The 26,854-nt window shown below is 52.0% G+C and overlaps 1 protein-coding gene across 3 annotated transcripts in view; it reads right to left on the bottom strand.

Moving 5' to 3' along the window:
• Positions 1-19,196, bottom strand: part of LOC116949578 (glutamate receptor ionotropic, NMDA 2C-like) — a 123,420-nt gene extending 104,224 nt beyond the window's left edge. For all 3 annotated transcript variants that reach the window (XM_032967027.2, XM_032967029.2, XM_032967028.2), the window contains exon 1: positions 18,679-19,196. In XM_032967027.2, coding sequence (XP_032822918.2) covers positions 18,679-19,128 — 450 coding nt within the window. In that variant the 5' untranslated portion in view covers positions 19,129-19,196. The remainder of the gene's footprint in view (positions 1-18,678) is intronic.
• Positions 19,197-26,854: the final 7,658 nt, after the last annotated feature.

Raw genomic sequence — 26,854 nt, 5'->3', positions numbered from 1 at the left:
AAAATAAATGTGAATAAAGACTCATTCTGACGGGCTTACTGCAATGACCGTGGTGGTGTGTTCGTTCTCGTCAAACATCGGAAGCGATGGCGATAAATAAAAAAAGGTCAAATTAATCCGACACGAGCACACGACGTGGGACGAGCCTCAATCCGCAAGAGGATGGACAAGAGGGGTCTTGGCGTCTAAACAAATACTCGAGACGTGCCGCGAGTATCCAGGTGTGCGCGCACGAGGGCGTGGCCGAGAGCGCTAATAAGAAGAAGAATTGTTGTTGAAGCCGTCCGTTATGCGGCAACACGCGAGCGGAGACCTCCCCCCAAGATGCCTCTTGCGCCGCGCGACCTGCACCACTTTGTGGAAGTCGCTCGCGCCCTACACCCTAGGGCTAAACGATTAATCGATTTAAAATCGAAATCGCAAATTTGAAAGAATGCGATGAGCAAATCGCAAAAGCTGCGATTTTTTTGCGATTTGAAAAGTCCTATTACCTTGTTATTGGAATTAATATAACTTTATTTATTTAACTTAACCATTGTTCTTGTTCTATTTTTTTTATAAATACATGTTGGAAGCAATTAATATATTTTAAGTTCTCATCAATTACATTAGAATATATAGAGCAGTTCATATTTTGATGGTATCACGTGGTAATGCTCCATCACATGTTTTAAATCTATTTCACAGTGAATATTGAACTGAAGCTTGACTTAATTTTTTTATCGCAAATCAAATCGCAATATCTGTCAGAAAAATCGCAATTTTATACTTTCCCAAATCGTTCAGTGCTACGTCGGGAACCAAGGTGGTTGTGGGGGGCGCCCCCCTCGTCGTCTTACAGATGTGAGTGACTGCACCCTTTTGTGCAAGTTGCTCCTCGGCGTTCCCACAGCGCAATATGGGGGGGGGGGGGGGAATGTGTCCCCTGGACGTTGACGACTTCACTGTCGAGTCCGCAGTGAGAAGGAAAGCGATCGACGGTGTGTGTCTCTGCGTCACCGGGGCACGCTGGAGGGACGGCCACCTTAGACCTCTCTCGAGTTTGTGGCCTCAAGGACAACAACGGCCACACATTCAGTCACTTTGGAGCTCGGTGGTCTGGTTAAAGGCGGAGCACTTTCGCGTAGGCAATGCGCATCTCCACGTGCGCAGTTAAACATACGAGGTGGGAGCGCTGTGACTAGCAGAGAGCTGCGATTACGTTTCTGGCGAGTGGGCGTTAAGGCTACCGAGATGTATGGCAGATGGCATCCTGCGCACGGGGACAACAGGAAAGCGTTCGAATGCGATGCCGGGAAGTGGGTCAGGCGACTGCGAGTGGCAGACGGAGCATGGCTGGGATCTCGGCAAATGTACAGAGGAGAGTGGAGGCAGTGATTTGGCAAGTCAGTATTGTAGGTGACTGACTTGGCAGCTGTTCTCACACAGCGGCGCGCGATCTGTCGTTAAGTCTCGAGATCGTTCCGGTGCCTCGTCCACTCGAAATTGTTGTCATTTATCAGGGTTGTGAAGGCTCAGGGAGACAATACCTCTCCGGCCATCTTGCTCATGGCGACCGCAGCGCCTCCGTGTGGCCCTTCGCGACCCAGCAGCTCGCGATGCTCTCTGCCACTGGGACGTGGGGGGGGGGGGGGTCTCGTGGATTCCACAACGCGCCTGCGGCGTCGTGGAAAAGCTCTCGGGCCGTTTCCAGGCCGCCAGCCCGAAAGAGAGCGGCTTACGTGTGGCGATTTGGTCATTTTTAGACCACGAATGCACAACGTTGTGAGAATCTGGCCAACCGAAGGGGCTGCGATGGGAAATAACCCCCCCCCCCCCCCCAGAAAGCAGAGGGGCACCTAATTCAAAATCTGGCTGGCACAACTTTGAGGAGCCGCCACCAGAAACTCTCCGGCTCGTGTTCTCCAGCCATGAGTACTTCGCGCCAGTCTGGGCATCAAGCAAGCAACCCTAAGAAATTGGACGTCCTGATCGACAGCGTCCTCCGAGCAACAGCGGGTACACTTAAATGCATTCCCACTGAGTGGCTGCCCGTTCTGTGGCCAACATTATGGCAGCAAACCTTCTGGCGTGATGCACCAGCGTCAAGCCAACTGGGAAAATCCGAGGAAGCATAGGCCCTCCCGTGAGGCCAAGACCAGCTGCTCGACCCTCCACGAATTCGTCTGAGATCCCGGAAACCAATCTGGGACCGCCACGCGAGACAATTGCATGAACCGGGGATCAACTGGGGAGCGCCGGGGAGTTGTGCCGAGGTCTCTGACCGCAGCCTCATAGAGGGTTCCACCGCTGCTGCTCCGCTTCGTTCTGTCAAGTTCACTCTGGCGGTGGTGGTGGTGCCGGTGGCTCCACCGACCGCTTCAGAAGAGCGACCGCTCGCTCGCTGGCCCGCCACCGCTGCTGCTGGGCTCGCCTCTCCCACAAGTGGGGCACTGAAGTTGGCGCACGGTGCAGGGCCTGCAGCCGCCCCGGCCACACGACGGAGGACGTCGCCAACAAGTGCGCCTCCCGGGGGGACTGGACGGCGTTAGTCACGCTACTCCCCAAGCTATCATCACGCGGGTCACACACTGAAGTCGCACACTGAAGTCACACACTGAAGTCACACACTGAAGTCACACACTGAAGTCGCACACTGAGGTCACACACTGAAGTCACACACTGAAGTCACACACTGAAGTCGCACACTGAAGCCGCACACTGAAGTCACACACTGAAGTCGCACACTGAAGTCACACACTGAAGTCACACACTGAAGTCGCACACTGAGGTCACACACTGAAGTCACACACTGAAGTCACACACTGAAGTCGCACACTGAAGCCGCACACTGAAGTCGCACACTGAAGTCGCACACTGAAGTCACACACTGAAGTCTGCACGTACAGCTTACGCCTACTTGCCGTGCACTAGAAGAAGTGATACAAAGACACAGCTGGACACCGGTTTGTGCTAATTAGGACTCATCAGTAAATGTTCCTGCCATATGCCTCTGTGTGCCTAATATATGGAGAGGGCTTACCTTTACACTATGGGAACTCACCCATGTAAAGGCAGGGTTACTTTACATGAGTGTTTGTCAGCTCAGTGAGTGCTGATACAGAATCATGGCAGATATCCTGTAAAGTGAGCATACGTTTATGAAGATACCAAGTCATCTCAGTTTTAAGGCAGAACTGATTGTGTATTAGCGCTGTAGACCTGAGGTGAGCAGTAGTTCATTAGCGACTACGTCAGATCATCCCAGTGACCGGGCATCCCCTAGATGTACTCGGCCTAAAATAAGTTCCTGGTGTAATACTATATATTTTATTAAACAGCATCGCTATGGACACATGTGGATGGTTGTTGGATCTGGCACACAGTCAACGCTTCGATCTTGTGCCAGACCTAATAGGGTCTCACAAACAATGATTGGCCCAGAAGTCTAAACTGCTCAATGTGTTTCTCTGTCTTTTCCCATGTTTACAAACTACAATAACACGGCGTGCATACACAGTATAGCAGTGTCGTGTTTTATGATCATGCACGCATCTCGTTAGCGACCTGCAGTGGACGTTTTAGCTCCACGGGAGACGAATGACTCGGTTCACTGATGAAGGGGGTCATATCCTGCTCTCGAGTGTTCCGCGTGAGACTGAAGGCTGTAGTCTACACTGAAGACCGTCAGTCCGTCGATTTAATTAAATGAACCTCCAAGCCACAAACATTCGGGGCCCGTTGTTTAAAATGTTTAGAATTATGTGTCGTTATAAGCATGCCGTCGACGATGTTTATGCTACATTTTATATTTAATTTTACCACGCCACCATGGGTAGAGAGACACGCAAACTCCAAATATACAGCAGACGTCAGGGTCGGGATCGAACCCACGTCTTCTGTATATCAGGCTATTTACCCCTCCACCATTACAATGTATATGAGTAAGTCAGTCCTGATTGCCTCTATGCATAAGAATTTCTAATACAATAATGAACAGCCCATTCTCAATCTGCTGCTCAGTGATGGGGCCTGTTTGACCATGCTTCACCATGGGCTGCTGAAGTGGGCGCCCAGGACTGGTTCAGATCTCGTTGGCCACTGATATTAGCCCTGACCAGAAATTGTACTCAGGGCACTGTGTGCCAACCACTGCACCATTGCTTTCCACTATATGCATTAGATATGAACATGTGTGTATGTGATAGTGTGTGTATATTCCATCGGTGCTCGCTAACAGCACTTGCCCCAACAGTATGGTAAGGCTATACGGGGGACCTTTGTCTTTGCATATTACCTGGTGCAGTGAGTAAACATCAACACTAGAGGAGACAAAGGCAGCAGGGCGTGGTGCTGGCCACCGACTCCCTCGTTTGCCGTGCTGACCATGATGGGTGCTCGCTAACATTACTTTCCCCAAAGCCGTGTTGAGGTTATAAAATGAATATTTGTCTTTGAATACACATCACACACACTATAATTACGCAAAGTCAGTGTCCTCCTGCTCACATAATATATGCATTCGGGTACCTCTCAACTCCACCGGAGGGCCTGAGACCGTGCTATGAGTGACACATTCCCATCGCGGCGGGGCACCCGGTCCTCGGCACGGCACCAGCCAGAATGGTGAAACGCGCTCAAAGCGGCGCTCGTCTCATTCACGCCAGATGAGGTGAGATGGGCCAGCCGGATAGGGGATTTGGACTCGAAGCCCGACACGTCGATCCGATCGCGAATCGAGCGCTCCAATGCACGGCTCCATTTCGCCACGCGTGAGAAGGGCCACTGATGAATGCGGGACAGCGGACGGCGGCAGTCGCACGCTGTGGTTCCGCGCGACAGAAGGTGACCCTGCGCCGAGGGTCAACGTACGGAGGCGCTTCGCATTTATATAATGAGCTGCGGAGTCTGCCGCAACCTGTTGGGGAGATGGTGACGGTGAGATCGGCTCGCCAAGCGGCGCGCCTCGCGCCTTCCTCAGCACGCGCGCTCTTGCGTACACTTCGGTGAGCGCAATAGCGGAATGGCAAATCAATCGATTAACGTCGCGTGTTTAATCAGACGAGAGCCCATTCACTCGGGCTCGACGGCAGCGTGCCCGCGAGTGCCACAAGGTAAAAAGGTGATGGGTCAGCCCTGCAATTGCTTGCTCGTGCCACAACTGGAAGAACAGTTTCAACAGTTTAAACAGTGTATTTAGAATTTCCCTGTGAGCTAAGAAAGTCTTGAATCGGGTTTCACGAGCTTCTAAGCTGAAGGGCCTCCACTGCAGGGAAGCTTTGGGGAGCCCCTCGAAAGGAGTTTTGGTCTACTCTTCCACTTCTTGGAATAGATGGGTGCACCCACGCATTTCCTCCACCATACGCGAGCTGCCTATCGACTCACCGTGACGAACCCCAACCATCTACTGCTGGGTGGATAGACATGGGGAAGAGGTGGGAGGGGGGGGGAGATTTCAATGCTGGGAGATCGAACCGGAAACCCTCTGCATCGCAAGTACAATTTGCTCACCATTTTTACACGCCAACATTCGTACGACCACTCACGTGTTCAAATCATGGCTGTGACTCAATTCGGCACATCATGTCTCTTTGGTGTGCAAATGAAGTACAACTCTGTGGGAAGTCACCGCATTCCTACTATAGGAATATGCAATTCCATCTACTGGCTCACAGTTTCATTGACAACTAGGTAATAATATGACTATACTACTGCTGCCTACGCTCTAATTGCAGCGTACACAGCGTTATTGGAGCTGAATCAAATGGTATGAAAGTTATGCAATTCAAGGTGTATCTAATCGTATAATGGTCTGCGTAATAACATTTCACGCTCCGCTAATGTGGTAGGAAAATGGGAACGTTTTCTCCGCAGTGGCTATCTGTATCTACTGCGCACTCGACAAGAGAGAGAGAGGGTAGATATATTCTATTCAGATTGAGCAAAGTCACCCGTGGACTCACAATGCTTGCATTATACTGCAAGGGGCATGAGCGTGCCATCTCGTGTGTGTGCATGCATATGCACGTGTGTGCGTGCGTGCTTGGAGTATAATTGATATGCACACGGTAAACGGATTCATGGAATAATTATCTCATATGCAACTACTAATGAATATTTAAATTAAATTTCGGAGAAAAAAAAAAGAACAAGCAAATTACGGGAGGCGAGCGCATTACGGAGACCTGTGGCGCTTTGCACGTGGTCACCGCGAGCTTCCGCGGGGATAAATGACTCAAGTCGTGGCTCGGGGGGGTCACAGCACAGGCAGGTGCTCTGTCTGACACACGGCATGCAGCGCCAGTGCCACCAGCACGGACCAGCTGCTTGCCCCCTCTCGTTTGTGCGTGTGCACGTGCTGAGAATGTGTCCATGTGTGCATGGAGCGCGCTGTGAATCCCGTCGACCCAAGTTCGATTCCTGCTCATGGCCAATACCAGTGACCATTATCTGAACCGGTCCTGGGCCTTCGCTAGGTCGACTCAGCCTCAAATTAGTACCTGGTGAGGCGTGTAAACATCGCCACTCGGGAGACAAAGGCGGCCGGGCGTGGTGTTGGTCACCCACCCCTCGTGTGCCCTGCTGGCTTTCACATGTCCTCGCAAACAGATATTTCCCCATACAGCTTTATAAAGACTCTCGGGGGATCTTTGTCTTTATGCATGTTAATGTTCACGTACCTACACGCATGTTTTGTGCGTGTGTGAAGGCGTGCGTGTGTGTGAAGGCGTGCGTGTGTGTGCAGGAATGTATGTGCATCCACGGGAATATATAAATGCGTGCGCATGGAATGTGTACAAATGAATGTACACACCGGCATGTGTTTGTGTGCATGCATGCGTGTGTTGTGCAAGCACGCATGCACGTGCAGTTGCGGGGACATATGCTGTGACGTGGGTGCTCGTGCACATGGAGTGCGACTGACCGTGCATGCACCCACGCGCGCCTTTGTGTACGTGTGGGTGTCTGCGCATGTGCACACGTGCGTTTGTTCCGTGTGCGCTTCGTCACTGGGAAGACAAAGGCGGCCGGGCGTGGTGCTGGCCACCCACCCCCTCATGTGTCGTGCCGGCCTTCTTAGGTGCTCGCTAACAGCACTTGTCTCAGCAGTCTGTTTAGGCTACACGGGGTATCTCTATCTTTATTGACTCGATGAGCAAGGAAGGGTTTTGACGGTCCATGTTGAACCCCAGCAACACCCCCACCCCCTCCCCTCCCCCAGCGCCCGCAGGTCCCCCACCCCCACTCCTCTCCCACGATATCCACCTTCACACCACACCACGCAGCTGAAAGCTTATTGGAATTCGGCATGGAGTTGATGCTAAGTACAGCATTTCAGGGTTTATTTCATATTTAGCCGCTACAGCCCATTATAGGCTACAGGCTGCCCAATGTGCTTGCCAGAGTGATACCAAAAAATACAAAGGGATGAAATGCACAGAGTGTTCCAATGGGCAGTGAGGACTGTGGATGTAATCGTACATTCGAATGCTATGACCGGTGCCTCTAACGTTCGGGGGTTGTATTTATCCTGCTATTTGTATGGTGATTTGAAGCAATGGCACAGAGGTTGGTGCGCTGCGCTGTGTACACGGTCACCCGAGTGCGATTCCCGACCACGGCTGAGATCAGTGACAACTGATGTCTGAGCCATCTTGCAGCGCACTTGCTTCACCATCCGGCACTGACCAGCATGGTGACGTATGGTCAAATAACCCTCTATGACAGATATGGCATGGGGAGGCCTTCATCCAGCAGTGGATTAATAAATGGCTGTAAATAATGATTCTACCTTATTTTATTTGTATGGTCGCATGCGGTGCAATACCGTCAGACAACAACAAGCATCATAGGAATACGTTTCTCTGAGTTGAGCAGCCATCGTCATTGCTCAACTGGAAATGGAGCAGTGCCATGTTCCAGTGGTACAAAATTCCACATTCCCGTGACAGGGACCAGTCGCCCCATGAGATGCCATACCCTGGCGTGCCAGGAGGAGGCAGTGCAGCAAGTGGACTAATCACCATCTGTTTCCATCTCTACGGGGACAGAGTGTTGCCCCTTGCGTGCGTGGCCTTTCTACTCCATGTGCTTTGGTTCCCCCCCCCCCCCTTGTATAAACACTTCTCATTAATTAGCTGAAAACATACAAAACCATTGCAGGACCCTCCTGAACAGCAAGTGTTTAGTGTGAACTCGTGAGACAAGTGTTCTACAACTCAGCCACGCATGGATACGTGTTGACACTTTAGATCCGCACAGATTCTGTGACAAACATGCCGACAGCAATTAATATCTCGCTACGGTGGCAAGGATGTTTACTACCTCGCCTGGTATACAGGAGGTCGTCAGTTCAATCCTGACCCTAACGCCTGTTGTATATTTGGAGTTTGCGTGTCTCTCCTCTATCCTTGTGGTCGCGTGGATTTTTCTCTGCCCCCCCACACACACATTTAGAAACATGCGTTTAGATTATTTGGCTGCTATAAATATTCATAAGATAAGCCACTTTGTTGAGCTTGCCTTTGTGGCCAGATCGCTTTTGACAAAGAGCTTATTGCTGAGTCGGTCTTACCTGGTGAAATAAAAAAAAACATAGTTTATTTTATTTAAATAGTTTAATAGCCTACAACCAGTGTAATGTTATACTTTTAATTAGAAAATAATTAACATTTGTAATGGACGAGCAGAACTGAACGTACATCACGGCCACCTGTAAGCATGCTAACTACGAGGAAACCGAAAACCGTTTGTGTTGCTCACTTAAGTTCCCACAAACACGTGTTTGTGTTTGCAGACGTATATAGGTGGCTGGGCACAATCCAATACTTCAGTCAGCATTTAGTTTAATGTTAGGATAGTCATCTAGTCGACAATGACGACCTGTATAACTTTAGGTCTTAGTCTGTGGATTCAATTCGTATATTACCTTGGTATATTTGACGACAGCAAACACAAAATATGAGTACTACTGGTAGGAAACGTAGTGGACTGGAAGCCCAACCGGGATTAATTCACAGGAGGCAGGGGATTAATTGTGTATGTCTGTGGATGTCTGTCCACGTGGGAGGGGTGGGGCTGGGTGGAGAGGGGAGGGTAGGGAGGGGCTGGGTGGGGAGGGGCTGGGTGGGGAGGGGAGGGTGGGGAGGGGCTGGGTGGGGAGGGGAGGGTGGGGAGGGGCTGGGTGGGGAGGGTGGGGAGGGGCTGGGTGGGGAGGGGAGGGTGGGGAGGGGCTGGGTGGGGAGGGTGGGGAGGGGCTGGGTGGGGAGGGTGGGGCTGGGTGGGGAGGGGCTGGTCACCCCGTGGTGCCCTTATTAAACTCAACGCTTAACCTACTCACGCCGGCTTGTGCCCGCCCTCACAGTCGGGCATATTTGCGGAATACACCACGTGGTGCCGCCATTGACCCTGGCCATTGACCGAGCAACCCAACGTTCCTACCAGCTCCCTCCGCAGGAATGTGTTCTAAGTGGACTCGGTAAATATTTAAATTGCCATGCTTGGTCTTCCTCAAGGCAATGTAAGTCTCTGATAACGATACTAAAATATCTGAAGTTTTAATTCAAAATAGTTAATTTTGGTTCGTCATGGTCAGCCTCTTATTGGCCTTTGGTGGGAAGTCTTCATGACAATCGATTCACTCCACTAATAAGACTGTGTAACAAAACAACACAATTGTCCCTGGGTAGTACTGTAAGTGTTATTTTCTTATTGCTTATGCCTCAAAAATACAGAAAATGGCTATTATTCCCCACAAACTTTGCTTTTGTGACCAGGACACAAAAGCAAAGTTAATAATCCACTCCATTAATAACACTATGCAATATTTCGAGAAAACGTGGTGTGCATTTGTGTCATTCCTTCACGTAAAGTCTTGGTCACAAAATCAAAGTTTGTGGGGAATAATAATAGCCATTTTCCATACTTTTTAGGCATAAGCAATAAAAAACAAATAACACTACCCAGGGACAAAAATCGTGTTACATAGTGTAATCGTCGTCGATTCGTGTTAAATTAAAATAAACTTTTTGTTGACAACATTTTTTCGTCGTTAATTTAATGTACAAAATGTACGCTGTGGTTAGGTCGCATCTAACGTACTGGCAGCAGCAGCAGCAGCAGGAGGCAGCTATTGCAGGCTGAGAGTGCTAGTGACCAGCATGTGTTTTACCTCTTTTCCACGTGCCTCTCCTACAGCGATAACCCCTCACCACCCCCTCTGCCTCAGTGCTGGCTGACACGGCAGCGAGTGCGTTGATTGGCGGTGAGCGGCGCAGAAGGTGCCGTGAAAGGCTACGGCGGTGTGTGTCTGCGTGGCCACCTGTGTCAGGCCACCCCACCTGTGTCAGGCCACCCCACCTGTCTCAGGCCACCCCACCTGTGTCAGTCCGCCCCACCTGTGACAGGCCACCCCACCTGTCTCAGGCTGCCCCACCTGTCTCAGGCCACCCCACCTGTGCCAGGCCACCCCACCTGTGTCAGGCCACCCCACCTGTGTCAGGCCACCCCACCTGTGTCAGGCTGCCCCACCTGTCTCAGGCCACCCCACCTGTGCCAGGCCACCCCACCTGTGTCATGCCACCCCACCTGTGTCATGCCACCCCACCTGTCTCAGGCCACCCCACCTGTGTCAGCCCACCCCACCTGTGTTAGGCCACCCCACCTGTCTCAGGCCACCCCACCTGTCAGGCCACCCCCCACCTGTGACAGGCCACCCCACCTGTGTCAGGCTGCCCCACCTGTCTCAGGCCACCCCACCTGTGACAGGCCACCCCACCTGTGTCAGGCTACCCCACCTGTGTCAGGCTACCCCACCTGTCTCAGGCTGCCCCACCTGTGTCAGGCCACCCCACCTGTGTCAGGCCACCCCACCTGTGTCAGGCTACCCCACCTGTCAAGCCACCCCACCTGTGTCAGGCCACCCCACCTGTGTCAGGCCACCCCACCTGTTTCAGGCCACCCCACCTGTGACAGGCCACCCCACCTGTGTCAGGCCACCCCACCTGTGTCAGGCCACCCGACCTGTCTCAGGCCGCCCCACCTGTGACAGACCACCCCACCTGTGTCAGGCTGCCCCACCTGTGTCAGGCCGCCCCACCTGTGACAGACCACCCCACCTGTGTCAGGCCGCCCCACCTGTGTCAGGCTACCCCACCTGTGTCAGGCTGCCCCACCTGTGTCAGGCCACCCCACCTGTGTCAGGCCACCCCACCTGTGTTAGGCCACCCCACCTGTCTCAGGCCGCCCCACCTGTGTCAGGCCACCTCACCTGTGTCAGGCTGCCCCACCTGTGTCAGGCCGCCCCACCTGTGACAGACCACCCCACCTGTGTCAGGCTGCCCCACCTGTGTCAGGCCACCCCACCTGTGTCAGGCCGCCCCACCTGTGACAGACCACCCCACCTGTGTCAGGCCACCCCACCTGTGTCAGGCCACCCCACCTGTGTCAGGCCACCCCACCTGTGTTAGGCCACCCCACCTGTGACAGACCACCCCACCTGTGTCAGGCCACCCCACCTGTGACAGGCCACCCCACCTGTGTCAGTCCGCCCCACCTGTCTCAGGCCGCCCCACCTGTGACAGACCACCCCACCTGTGTCAGGCTGCCCCACCTGTGTCAGGCCACCCCACCTGTGTCAGGCCGCCCCACCTGTGTCAGGCCACCCCACCTGTGTCAGGCCACCTCACCTGTGTCAGGCCACCCCACCTGTGACAGGCCACCTCACCTGTGTCAGGCCACCCCACCTGTGACAGGCCACCTCACCTGTGTCAGGCCACCCCACCTGTGACAGGCCACCTCACCTGTGTCAGGCCACCCCACCTGTGTCAGGCCACCCCACCTGTGTCAGGCCACCTCACCTGTGTCAGGCCACCCCACCTGTGTCAGGCCACCTCACCTGTGACAGGCCACCCCACCTGTGCTAGGCCACCTCACCTGTGTCAGGCCACCCCACCTGTGTCAGGCCACCTCACCTGTGTCAGGCCACCCCACCTGTGCTATGCCACCCCACCTGTGACAGGCCACCTCACCTGTGCGTGCGCCGCCTGCCTCATGCGATGCGTTGCGCCGCTCGCGAGGCAATCGGAGGACCCGAGCACGATTGCACCCAGAGCCATTCCAAGCCGACGACGCGGATTGTCAACAAGCATGTAAAAACACGCCTTTAGTTTATACAGAGTTTGTAATTAAGCAATATTAGGAGATGCACTTATGTTTTTTTTAATTTAATTTGAATTAGAAGAATTAAAGTTATTTCTATTTCTTGAATAATTAATAATAATAATACACTCATATTTATTGACAACTCCTTTAGTTAGAACTGCTTTTTGTGTTTAGTTTGTTGTCCTTCCCCGCACAGTTGTCTACGTACGGCGCGAAAGAAGTTCGACTTACATAATTTACAGACATTTTACAATCCACTGGTGTATGAAGGCCTCCCTGTGTCAGTGAAAGGGATTGTTTGACCATAATTCACTATAGGGGTGTCCAAAGATTGGTTTGAGAACCATACGCCATACTGATGTTAACTGTGGCCAGGAATCGAACTCAGATTTCTGAGTTTATAGCGCCAATTACCGACTGCACCACGGCTAACAGTGATAATGCCCTTTGATGCGGCGAAGCCTGAGTGAGTCTTATGACTGTTGCAAGAGGCTCCTCACCTCGTGATATTTGAAAAATGCCATTAATGAGTCGCTTTTGTTTCTTGCCCAGTCTCACGGCGACAGCTCTTAATGGGTTTTGTGCAGTGTCGCTCGTGGTGCTGATCAAGCCCCATCTGCTCATGGAGGCCTCTTAAAATCCAGCAAAAAACCCAGCGCAATGGTTGTGGCAGGCCACACACTCTGCTGATGAGACTCATAAAAATCAAACCTAACCAGGGTTGCCTCATTAAACGAATGCTGCTGGAAAACGTTCGATGGAATGGCGAATGAATGGATTACAATTATTTATTTTTACATTTTTCGGCAGACCATAGTTTTTGTTCTAGGCGTTTGTTTATCCTGGTACATTTTTTATTCATTTAAACGATGCATAGTTGTGAATGGAGCACCACTTTCTCATCTGTGGGCAGCTAAACAAAATAACACCTCAAGTGTAACCTATCCTCAGTTGGTTATTAAGAGCATCGTAATTTAAAGAGAAAATATAACTTCTGGTGGTTTATGCAATCGGCGATTGCTGTAGAAAGGTAATTGGAATGGCAATTACCTTTTTAAAGTTAATTTTATGGCACTTGTATCCTCATGAGCCTCAGAGTACGTAAAGTAATCTATATAATAACAATACTAATTTCCCACTCACCCTTTAATCGATAACTTGTGTGAACAGAAATCTCTTGCATTGTTTCCCAACGCCCTATAGAGTAGTAGCAAGATGTCTGTCCCCCGCTAGGGTGTTCCAGAGTCTTGGTCCTTGAACTATGTAGGTGTGATCACTGGTCTTTGTAACACTTTGATTTTTCTTGTTCCCTTATTCGATTCCGACTGTGCTTTCGGCATCATGTTTTGAGAAGAAGCCACTCGGAACTCTCAAAGCACAAATTAACCCCTCTGTGTTAGAGAATAGTCCGTGGAAGCAGATATTGCAGAACTACTTCTGAGATCCCTTTTAAGTGACATCGTATGCACACTAGGGGGCAGCACTTCCCCCACGTGCTCGGTTACTGAGTAAATTTTATCCCATGACAGTCAAGTGAATAATGTTCGTTCTCAGAGCTGGAGCTCATCTAAATAAAGTGCAACACCAGATTTAAAAGGGTAGGTTTTTTTTTCTGCCCATCAATAATTTGTTGTCTGGTTGCAACTGTCAACTCACTGCACGTGACAATCCAGTTCTATCACGTGCGCTGTCCAGATTTAAACTCGGGATCTCAGCATTGCCGGCTCAGCACTCTGATCTCCGAGCCGCCGGGCCACCTATGACTCCCACCCATTTGGAGATGGGGACACTGATATAACTGCCCCCACATTCATACAGAGGGCACAATTGAAAATAAATAAAACTCCGCTTACACACAGCTATCCACAGATACACATAAATAGGATGCATTTGCCAAATGCCTTCTCTGATCTGTGAAAAATGTGAATAATTGCAGGAATTGAAATGCTTTCGGGCTATTCTCATCCACAGACAATGTGGATAAAAGGATACACTTAGTCCCTGCTGCAACCATTTCTCAGTACTTAGTAATTTTCAACACGCAAATCAATCCACTGCTGAATGAGGGTCTCTGGCCATACACTTCACCACACGGGTCGATGCGGGTTGGGTGGTGTAGGGGGGTCACGCAGGGCGAGTTTGAGTGCCACTCGCCACTGGTATGAACCGTAGCCGGGACTCACACTCTGGTGGCATGGTCCATAGCGCAAGGCGCCAACCACTCATCCCCTGGCCATACGAATACACCTTGATGAGTTTCAGCTCGGGCAAGTCTTGAACTTGGTCTTCCTTTGTTACGTTTTTCCGCACAGATCGTCACACGTCGGGGATTTACTCCGTTGGGGTGTCCCGAACCCCCTTCTACCCCGCCGTCTATTCGCTTCCCCATCCTTTCTGAAACTTTCCACGACTCTCCGCCATTCCCATTCATTTGCACCTCCGATCATCACGGTTGGCTACGTCCGGTGCGAAATAAGTTCAGCATACAGACAGACAAACTAACGACCTCGCAACCGACTCCTCATTTCCGTTTAATCGATGACGAATCCGCTCACGTTCGTCCCGCCGCCTTCAACTCCGATCGCTGCCCCCTGCGTCGGCTCCCGCTGCCACCGCTCCTCGCCCACAAGAGCCGGGAGCGCCATTCGAACTCACGACGAGTCGTGAGACCCAGTGGGTGCTTATTAATTGATTGATTTCCTAATACGGGTTTGCCTCCTCGGCATCTCCTATCATGACAGCAGGCAGCGATGTATATGTATAATGGGCTCATGTTCGAGGCGACGGCACTTGTAGGGAAGCTCTGTGCGCTGTGTATATCGTGTAGAAAGGTGGCGTTAATGAAGGTGGCGTGAGATTTGTTGATTAGCGTTCGTAGAGGGACGTCGTGCAGGAAATTGCCACGTTCTTGGGGCTGGTCTAGCAGCTTTAATTGAATGCCCCAGTGGGAAAAAAAGCCACTGGACCCTGACTCGGTGCCTGATTTGAATTCCATTTCTCTCTTACTGACAGTGACAGCACAAGACACCCTTAAATAGGGCCCATGATGGCTTAATACCCAGCGGCCTGAGTTTGAATTCTGACCACTGCGAACTTTTAGTGGCGAGTGATGGGGGGGGGGGGGGGCTCTGTACGCCTTTAGTAACCTGCAGTGACTGAGCCGCGTGGTGAATACGCGGTAAAAAAAAGACCCCACCACCTCCCCAACCCACACGCACATGGAGTGGGCCTCAGTCCAGCAGTGGATTTACAAACGGCTACAGGCGAGGCGGCTGCTTACACACGGCTGTTGTGTGCACTGGAGAAGAAGCAAACTTCCAGAGGTGGTCCGTCTCATTGTGCACAAACAGACACACACACACATAGACACACACATAGACACACACACACAGACACACGCGCCTTGATTTACGAGGCTGTATTTGATTTACACTGCGAGGTTCGGAAAGACGAGGCAAGTGTCCGTACCACAATGGGATTCTGAGTCTGGGACACACGCATCAAGCCTCCAGTCTGCGTGTACACAGAGACAGGCACTCATCATGCACAACGCGTAGCACGCTCGCTGCTCTGTGGCACAGTGGTAGGGACGCAGTAGGTAGTTTCAGGTGTGTAATGGTTGTATAAGTAACATTTATTTATTCCACATCTGGTGTCTTGGTGTTAGCGCATGAATTTTAAAAAAATGTAACTTATTTCCAGATCGGATCTCTCTCGTGGCAATGGGGCAGGCGTCGTCTCTCGCACATCGCAGTCGCTCGCAATGCAACGGTTTACGAGCGGCGCTCTATGAATGATTTACATCGATTGCCAAGGGCAGACAGCCTCGATGAGCGCTCCTGTTGGGAGACTCCTGTTGGGAATGATATCATGTCAGTTCCTTTGTTATCACGGTTATTATTATTATTATACGTCCCTATATATGTTTTCTCTGGCGTGCCCGGTGACAGTTTGTCCATGAATAATCAATTGAGGGGCCGCAACTTCACATGTGGCACTCGTCCAGCCCCGGATAATGAAACGCCCGGTGGACGTGGCCAGACCCGGTGGCCCATTCACTAGGAAGGTGCAACAACCATGCACCGATTCGTCGCTTGATAATATTCATTCCGAATCGCTGTGGTGGTGGTGGTGATGAAGCTCTAGCCTAGCCAGAGGCCAGCCAATGTTGACGACACACATAATGGTACCTATTTTATTGACCCCCAGAGAGAAAGATGAAGCCGAGTTGGCCACTGACAGGGATGTGAACTCGTAACCTCCCCTTTGTCACCTGACTCTGAGTGGTCATACCACGTGGTTATAGTCATACAAATCCTACTGTAGGAGCTGTGATAGTATTAGGTAATAGTAGTAGTGGTACTATAGTACTATGGTAGTTTCGATTTAAAGCTTTCGTGACTGCAAGGATTCATCTTATTTGGTTCTTTCGGTAAAGTCATGTAAAATGAGAATAAAATAATAAAATGAAATAAGACAATAACATTCTCACGACGTTTCGGCCACAACACAAGTAGCCTTCTTCAGGTGTTCTTTCACCTGAAGAAGGCTACTTGTGTTGTGGCCGAAGCGTCGTGAGAATTTTATTGTCTTATTTTATTTTATTATTTTATTCTCATTCTACGTGACTTTACCTAAAAAACCAAAGAAGATACTATGGTAGTTGTAGTGTACGTACAGTACTAGTTGTACCATGCTTCAGTAAGCAACTGGTACTATGCTAGGAGTAGTATGGTATTATTACTGTGGTGGTATTGATATTATGACAGTAGTAGTTAAAAAGTAGAACTTCTTGCTTTGGCGATAGCAGTACTGTAATAGACAAATAGTACTCTTATGGAAGTCATAATGATTTGGTAGCGGTAGCGTAGTAATAGTATTGCACTCGGCTAGAAGTACTATAGAGCCCTATGATAGTAATAGTTCATCAGCAGTAGCACAGAACTCGTAGGACTATGGTAGCAGTCAAGATAGAGACGTACCCCTGTACTATGATAGCAGGAGCAGAAGCACCTCTGGTAGTCGCACTAGTACCGAACTATAGTGTTACTACTGTAGTAATATTACTGCGGTAGGAGTAGTGATATAGTAGTCCTGTGGTAGTAGTACTACCGAACTATAGTGTTACTACTGTAGCAATATTACTGCGGAAGGAGTAGTGATATAGTAGTCCTGTGGTAGTAGTACTTCAGCAGAGCATCATGGTATCATTGTGGTAATGGTTATCATGGAGTGCGCAGTCTATTCGTAGTAAACCTCGTCGTGAACTGGTAGAGATCCGGCAGTAAGTGTGTGGTAGAAGCCGCAGTACTGCAGCAGTGGCACCAAGTATGGTCGTAATATTCATACACTTACTGCTGTAGTGAGCAGTCAGTCTCGTATTAGTAAAACATAACAATGATCCCTTTGGCAGTAATTGTGTATATATAAACAACTAAAAATATTTCTTTTATTTTACAAGTTAAGGGCCATTGGGCTGTACAGCCCCTTTTCAGAAGCAACCCGGCCACAATGATAGCCCAAGTGAGTGGCTCATCACGTGGACATTCACAGCAGCAGCAAAATACTCTAAACGCGTGACGTTGGCTCTAAATGTGGAGGGGAAAACCGGAGAACTCCGATAAAAATCCACGCGGCCACGGGGAAAGAGAGAGAGAGACACTTAACCTCTAAATCTAGAGGCGTCGGAATTTCACCCACAGGCTCCTGTGTGCCAGGCGAGGTAGTTAACATCTCGGCACCGAGACGCCCCATGAACTACGACAGCCACTATGAAGGGCGACACGATCACAGTGATAGTGTCTCCCAGTTGTCGTCGTGATAGCTCGAGTGTTGTGTCAGGAGCAGGACTAGGAAAGCAACGCACTCGCCCTGTCGTTACCAGCAGTACTCTGCTAGGACAAGTCCTCGAACAGTCGTCCCAATCTATGTCCTGTAAGTAGCACTACGGTACTCGCGTGAAAATCACATTTTAAAGTGGCAATCGTATTGATACTAGTTTGCATAGCAATGCACTAGTCCTGTATCAGCAGTACTGTGGCATTACAAAACAATTCTGCAGCAATCGGCTACTATGCCAGCACTAGTTTGGCGATAACAGCAGTCATACCAGTACTGCAATCATAACATCCCCGCAGCAACAGCAGCAAGGGCAGTGTATGTGTCATCATCATCATCATCCGAGTGAGACATTTACGAGCAAAGACAAAGATGCCCCGTATAACCTATAACAGACTGTTGGGCAAGTGCTGTTAGCGAGTAGCACCTATGAAGGCCGGCACGGCACACGAGGGGTTTGCGTGGGCAGCACCACGCCCGGCCGCCTTTGTCTCCCTAGCGGCGACGTTTACTACACACCGCACCAGATACTCATTGGAGGCCGAGTCGACCTTGCGGGGAGGCCCAGGACCGGTCCAGACAACGGTCGCTCGTGTTGGTAGCCGGGGTTCGTAGCGGAGTAGCGGAGCGCGCTTCCCGCTACTCTCAAATCTCCCACCGCGAGCACCCCCCCGCCCAAGCCCCCCCCCCCCAACCCACCTTCTTGGTCATCACGACCGCCGAGCCCCCGCGGATTCCGATGATGGGCACCCGCGTCTGCGACGAGATGAAGTCGAGGATGTGCGCGAGCGCGGCGGCGCCCGTCTCGTCGCCGAAGACGACTCCGTGCGTCTTGAGGCTGGACAGCATGTCGCACACCTGTGTGAGCACGTCCCGGGGGTTCGTGTCGCCGATGCCCGTGGTCACCACCACGTTCACGTCGATGGGGTAGCCGAGGAAGCGCGGGTTGCTCAGCACGCCCTTCATCTCGGCCAGCTGGCTCGACGTGCCCTGGTACACGACGCCGATGTTGAGCATCGGATAGGAGGAGGAGGCGCCGTGCTGCTGCTGCTGCTGCTGCCTGTTCCCGGCTGCCGCGGCGCACCAGCCGAGGTGGACCGCCGTGAGCAGGCAGAGTCGGAGCCAGTGAGCAACCACGAGACCCCACATTTTAGTCCACGTTGGCGAGCGGCATAATTGGGTAACGTCACTCCGGTTCGCCCCCTCCCCAGCACCACCCCCCAGCACCACCCCCCACCACCACCACCCCCCACCACCACACCCCACCACCACCACCACCGCACCCGCAGGCCGCCCACCCCCCTCCACCCCGACCCCCAAACCCCCACTCCTCCCCCACCTCTCTCACCCCCACACCCCCTTCACTCGGCCCCACCACCACCTCCACCACCTCCTCCTCCTCCACCACCCGTAGCAAATACCCGAACACCCACCACGACTTCTTCCACCACCAACCTCAACCACCTACACAGTCCATTCCATCACCAGCAACGCAGGCGGCACCACCAGCCCCGCTAGCTCCTCCACCACCGGTGCAGCAGCAGCTGTAGCAGCGGCAGCAGCTGTAGCTGATGTATCTTCTGTAGCTGCTGTAGCAGCTGTAGCTGCTGTCTCCACCAACCGCACTCGACTTCAAGAACCCCACGAGCCAGCGCAGGTCTTGTCACCCAGCCCTGCGCAGCCACCACCACCACCACCGCTGCCGCCGGCTGTATTTCTGTGCCCTCCTCCTCCTCTCCTCCTCCTCTGAGGAGGAGGAGGAGAAGACGATGGCGATGCTGACAAGGCGGGTTTGTGCCACGCGACTCGTCTAGACGACGTGGCAAGCAGCCGGCGCGGTGATGATGATGATGATTAAAGAATCTTCTTCGCTCTTCGCGAGCCGGTAACACCGCTGGCTTTAGTCCCGCTGCTGCTGCTGCCGCTGTTGGCGGTGGTACTGCTGGTGGTGGTGGTGCTGTCGGTGGTGGTGGTGCTGTTGGTGGTGGTGGTAGTGGTAGCCGCGTTGGTGGCGGCGAAGCCGTTGCGAGCTGCGAGCCGGACTAAGCGTCGCCGAGGATGCCGCGACGCACTGCCGACAACACGTGCAGCGTCGAGTCGAGCGCCGCATGGCGCGGTCGCACGGGGTTGGTTTACGCTCCGACCCCCGGCCACCGCGGCCGCTGTTGGTCTCCCTACAGACGTGGTCCACCCCCCGCCCCACACCTCACCAGTCTCACCACCTCCCTCCTCTTGTGTGCGCTACCACGGCCCCCCGTAGCGAGCGCCACGCACTCACAGAGCGGCGCTTGCACGGCACCGCCGCGCACAGATTCTACTCCCCGCGACACCTCCTCCTCCTCCTCGCACGCACGCTACCCCCTCCTCTACCATGCCTGCTACTCTTGATATTCACTTACAGCGATACACGGATGTGTGTGTGTGTCCCACCTTTGCCACATGAGGGTGGACGCACTCGCTGATATAGGATGTATCAATATATGTGTACTTGTGTACATCAGTATATTTTTTTATGTTTACTTCCGATAAATAAACGGTGACGCATTTGAACGGTGCCAACTTTGACGCAAAATCATGAAGTGTCCTGCGCACATTAATAAGTTGTGGCGATTACGCATGGCCGCATGCCGGCTTCCCGGTGCCATTCTAAAGAGCGCAACGCTTTCATCCTCATCAGCATCATCAGCATCGTGAGCAGGGGCATCGTTATTTGTGGCGCGTCGTCTCGCCTCGCACAAGCAAGCCCGCGTATCCCCCACCCACGAGCGGTATTCCTTGCGCGAGGGTGGAGAATTATTTGTAAATCGGTTCTCAGTAATGCGGCAAATCCGCTTTGCGCCAAACCGGAGCGTGCCGAGCGTGGCGCACGCGTTGCCTGGGTAGAGCGGAGTGCCGTGGCTCGCGTGCGATGCGGGGTAGAGCGGAGTGTCGTGGCTCGCGTGCGATGCGGGGTAGAGCGGAGTGCCCGTGGCTCGCGTGCGATGCGGGGTAGAGCGGAGTGCCGTGGCTCGCGTGCGATGCGGGGTAGAGCGGAGTGCCCGTGGCTCGCGTGCGATGCGGGGTAGAGCGGAGTGCCCGTGGCTCGCGTGCGATGCGGGGTGCATCCAAGCGATCGCGACTCGTGGTGGCGAAGCTTCGGCTGCCGACTCGCGTGTGGGCGTGCGCTTAGACGCGACCGACGTTTTCAAAAAATAGACATTTAGTGTGCGCAAGCAAGCAAAAGCTAGGCGAGAGAAAGAGAGGCGTGCTTCTTGTATCTTTAAAAAAATATATAGATGTGTAGATTTTCATCAAGTCAATATCGAATCCTATATTTATAGCTTTGCCTATCTACACAGCGGCCGTGATATTAATTATGGAAAGCCGATGAATGACACACGAAGCCGATGAATGACACACGAAGCCGATGAATGACACGAAGCCGATGAATGACACACACACTCACACAACGATACGACGTGACGTTGGTTAATGCGAAGCGAAGATTGCGCTCAACTGATGACAACGCTCGCGCGCTCTCCGCATTCACGGCGTGGAGCCCACTCCGTGCGTCTTACCGGACCCGATTCTAACAAGTCCCGAGCGCGTCTCACCCCTCGCTAATCCAACTTCGCTCGCGACTCCGTCTCCAGGCACAGAGCGACGATTTCCAACCACACAGCTCCCCCTTTCCTCCTTCCGGCTCCGGCGAGACGAACCCAAACACAGCAGGATCACGTCTCTAGCCAGCTCACAAGCCGTCCCGGGATCCTTCCTTGGCGGCTTCCTTCGCTCCCCAGCCCCCTAGGCCCCAGCTCGCGGTGCGGGCGAGCAGACAGACAGACACGGAGACAGACAGGTAGACAGACACGGAGACAGACAGGGAGATAGACACGGAGCGAGACAGACAGGCGGCAGGCACACGCCGCGTGCGTGCGCGCGCGTGGCTGGGAGCTCTGCTGCTGCAGTCGCTGCTCCGCGCAAATTCGCTCCGCGATCCACGAAGGCTCACGGCGCCGACACGCGGGGATGTCCGGAACGCCCTCCCTGGGTTTTTTGCAGGAGGTGGGCTCTGTGCGGTAGACTTGAGTGGGGCTGGATGGCTAGCCAGCTTGATGGATGAATAGCTGGAAGGATGGGATGGATGGATGGATGCCTGGACAGACGGACGGAGGGATGGACAGCTGACTGGATAGCGAGATGGGTAGATTCAATGGCTTGATAGCTCTATGGATGAACGACTGGCTGGATAGCTGGATAGCTGACTAGATAGTCTTGATGGATGGATGGCTAGATAGCTTGCTAAATAGATGGATTAAAGGCCGGATAGCTGTACGTACGGATGGATAGCTGGATGGATGGATAGCTGGATGGATGGACAGCTGAGTCGAATGGATTGTTGTCTATACGGATAGCATGTATAGCTGGATGGGTGTAAGGCTACATAGATGGCTCGATGGATGGATAGATGAATGATTTAAATGTTAATGCTGCTGCCGGTGCATATAACAAAAAAAACCCGCTCAGCTTGAGCTCGGACACGCATAAACAGACACGTTTCGCACTGCCTAGTGGAGCGAACGAACGTCGAATAGACAGGCACGTGTACAGGCAGGCACGTGTACAGGCAGGCGCGTATACAGGCAAGCACGTGTACAGGCAGACACGTGCACAGGCAGGCACGTGCACAGGCAGGCGCGTGCACAGGCAGGCGCGTGTACAGGCAGGCACGTGTACGGGCAGGCACGTGTACGGGCAGGCGCGTGTACAGGCAGGCACGTGTACGGGCAGGCACGTGTCCTGCACACCTGTCGTGGATCCACGCACTGCCTCGTTCTTTCGTGCGTGCGAGCGTGCGTGCATCAGACACACATAAAGACACATTCAGATTCCCCTAATGCCTTTAACAGATTGTTGGGGCAAGTGCTATTAGCGAGCACCTATTAAGGCCGGAACTGCATAAAAGAGGATCGGTGGCTAGAACCACGCCTGGCCGCCTTTGTCTCCCCAGTGATAATGTTTAGGCACCACACCAGGTACTCTTGTGAGGCTCAGTCGACCTAGGGGGGACTTAGGACCGGTTAAAATATATGGCCGTGAGCAAAAATCTAACTCAGGGCGCCGGGTTCGTAGCGCAGTGCGCTAACCACGACACTACCGCTCCTCCTACAGGCATTCACACACAGGCAGATAGGCACAGGCAGATACACACAGGCAGACACACACGGGCAAACACACAAGCAGACACACACAGGCAGACACACAGGCAGACAGGTACGGGGTGGACTGAGAGGAGACTATCTCCGGAGTAGCTCAATTCGGCTCAGCTTATCGCTCTCCAAATACCTACAGTAGGTATGTATACTGTATCATAATAGTGACACGAAAGTTGAGCCAGACTGTCAAGCGTGAGTGCTGTGTATGCATTGTGTACTGTAGAACCTGTGTGTGACAGTATATATATTCTGCCGAATGCGATCGAGCGTGTGTTAAGGCTACGGCACGTGCGGATTGTTCCTTACAAAAGCCACTGAACCGAAACGTCAAATCGCTAGGTTCCTCTCCGTAACACGATGGTTAGAAACCTCGTGTTTTTGCTGTAATAAAGGCAAACACAACAAACAATGTCATTAATTGAACTCTACTGAAACAACCGCGAGATGAATCATACGGGTTGAGTTCGATTCCAGGCCACGGCTAACATCAGTGGCGAGTCATTGGATGAACCGGTGCTGATCTTACCCCACCTCCCAATCTTCCTTAATAAGCGCGCAGTAACCAGCTGTGGTGAAGTATGGGCGACCGCTCCCCGTGGGGGTGCCACGGTGGCTATGGGATGTTAACTACCTCGCCAGGAATACGGGAGGCCGTGGGTTCGATCACCATCACAACGCCGTTATACAGTGAGGGAAAAAAGTATTTGATCCCCTGCTGATTTTGTACGTTTGCCCACTGACAAAGAAATGATCAGTCTATAATTTTAATTGTAGGTTTATTTGAACAGTGACAGACAGATTAATAACAAAAAAAATCCAGAAAAACGTATGTCAAAAATGTTATGAATTAATTTGCATTTTAATGAGGGAAATAAGTATTTGACCCCTCTGCAAAACATAACTTAGTACTTGGTGGCAAAACTCTTGTTAGCAATCACAGAAGTCAGACTTTTCTTGTAGTTGGCCACCAGGTTTGCACACATCTCAGGAGGGATTTTGTCCCACTCCTCTTTGCAGATCTTCTCCAAGTCATTAAGGTTTCGAGGCTGACGTTTGGCAACTCGAACCTTCAGCTCCCTCCACAGATTTTCTATGGGATTAAGGTCTGGAGACTGGCTAGGCCACTCCACGACCTAGATGGAGGCCCAGGACCCGGTTCAGATAATATAATAATCAGTGGTGTTGGCCATGAGGGGGGTTTACACACGTGCGCGCACCACCACAGACAATGGCAAGAGACCCACTCTATTTGGATAATTTGCACACACACACAATTTAAGCTGCCCTCCCAATATAAAATTACTCGGCATGCGGAGGTCCCCCGTGCTCATACTCGGATTGTGTCATCCGGGTGACGTTTCCTTTCATTTGTCTCCTCGTGCAGTAACAACGAAGTATACACGCGGATTTATCGCCACTTGTGGCGTGTTTATTGACTGCAGTCCACGGCGGAGCTTGGAATTAGTGCCGCCGGTAATTTATTCGTGCCACCGCGTTTCTTGAAGAAGAGAGAACGAATAGCAGCTGTGATGATAAGGCCAGAGAGAGAGGGAGCGGGCGCGAGCTCCGGGAATGAAAATTACACGCGGCCAGGATAGAGACAGCGAGGGACAGAGTAGGGGTGGGGAATCGAAATGTGAACGACAGCACGAGAGAGACATCCTTTCCTTGCTCGGTATGATCTGTGTGTGTGTGTGTTGGGGAAGCAGTGGCGTAGTGGTTAGCACACTGCGATGTAAATACCAGCGACGTGAGTCCAATTACCGGCCACAGATAGAATTGGTGGCGACTGATATCTGAACTGATCACCCCCATGACAAAGATACAAATTCCCCTTATAGCCGGCACGGCCAACAGCTCGCGATGGGGTGGGTCCCCAGCACTACGCCCGGCTGACTTTGTCTCCCTCGTGGCGATGATAATTACTACACACCGCACCGGGTACTCATTTGAGATTGAGTCGACGAAGGGGAGGCCCAGGACCGGTTCAGATAATTGTCACTGGTGTTGGCCGTGAGCGGAAGTATGGTCAAATAAAACCCATTTTTGTATTTACTATTTATATACTTTACAAGGTGAGGCCCACTGATATGGCGCAGGAGAGGTCGTCATCCAGCAGTGGATTGACGTTTTCTAAATGACATCACTACATACATAGACACATTAGAAACACAACTACAACAACTGCAGCTTCAAGTGGTATCACAACGGATTCTGTGCATCCCCTAGGTCGACTCAGCCCTTAAAAAATAGTACCTGGCGTGCTGGGTAAAACAGCAACTTTGGGGGAAGGTTAAAGGTGGGCTGGCCGGGCGTAGTGGTCACCTCTCAGCGACCTCGTGCACCAATCCTCGCAGTAATAGCTACTCGCTAACAGCAATCGCCCCGACAGTCTACGTGAGGCTATGCATACGGGTCGGTTATTTGTCTTTGTATTCCAGAGGGAGAGATGGCTGCGGAGGAGAGGCCGCGTGTGTTTAAAGGCTACAGCCAGTCATCAGCATGCGGTGCGTGGGGCAGCTCCCTGTGGGAGCGGTGACAGCTCTGATGCCGAATTGCGCGTGCTCATTGCATGTATGTATGTTGAACTTCTTTTGCACCGTACGTAGCCCACCGCGCTAATCGGAGGTGCAGGAAAACATCGGAGGTCCGCACCATGCATAGTCATCCTCGCAGCAGAAGCGGCTTTCGGCTGGCCATCGAACAAAGGTGGTCACTGCATCGCGCGCTTTCAGATGCGCTTCTGCGGCCGTCTGGAACTCTCTCCCTTCCAATATGAGGAAGCCACTGGAGCTATGCACTTTTAAATCATCTCGATTGAACACGCGTTTCTTTACAACTGCTTTCTCTGTTGAGTTGTCATTCCCCCGCACCTCCAATTAGCGCGGTTGGCTACGTACGGTGCGAAAGAAGTTCAACATACATACATTCATGCGTCCTCACGCGGACCACACAGACACGGAGGACGGGGGTATCCCGCGGAGCTCCAAAGCGGAGAGACAACCGGCTGAGAAGAATTTGAGTGGAACGTACAGAGTGAAGGCTGTGTCACCAAAGGCGGCACCCATGGTGTCGGTGGGGGCAGCGGAGGGGTGAAGTCTCCCGCACCCTGCCACGCTTAGCATATCGGGCATGGACATTACTAAACTTTACTTTTTTAAAATTGTATTTTACCAGGTGCATTGAGCTATATCGCTCTTTTTCAGAAGCGGCCTGGCCACAAATGATCGGTCAACAAAAGAGGCTTGTCATCGCGTGGAAACCTAGAGCAGCCAAATATTCGAAACGTGTGATGTTGATTCTGAAATGTGGTGGGGAAAAATCCACGCGACCACGGGGAGAAAACGCAAACTCCAAATATACAGCAGCAGGCGTCAGGGATGGGATCGAACCCACGACCTCCTGCATACCAGGCGAGGTGGTTAACATCTCCAACAACTCCCAACACATCGTAGTCGCCATGGACATGGAAGTACATTTTTAGAAAAGCAACTGACTTAATTTCCACGTTAAAAAGTACCCAATGCATTATCAACAGCTACTTTTCCCCGTTGCATTCATATATCGAGTACGTACAGCACGCATTAGCTATGACTGATATTACAATCAGCATCCCTTACGTAGGGATTAGAACCCACGTTCTTTGCGACTTGGGATTTTACGGAGCAATCATCGCCTCT

Source organism: Petromyzon marinus, chromosome 37 (genome assembly GCF_048934315.1).
Source record: "Petromyzon marinus isolate PM22_M1 ecotype Great Lakes invasive population chromosome 37, UKy_Petmar_22M1.pri1.0, whole genome shotgun sequence".
Lineage (NCBI taxonomy): Eukaryota > Metazoa > Chordata > Hyperoartia > Petromyzontiformes > Petromyzontidae > Petromyzon > Petromyzon marinus.
Note: the sequence above shows the minus strand (reverse complement) of the source record. Positions and strands in the feature narration are given on the sequence as shown.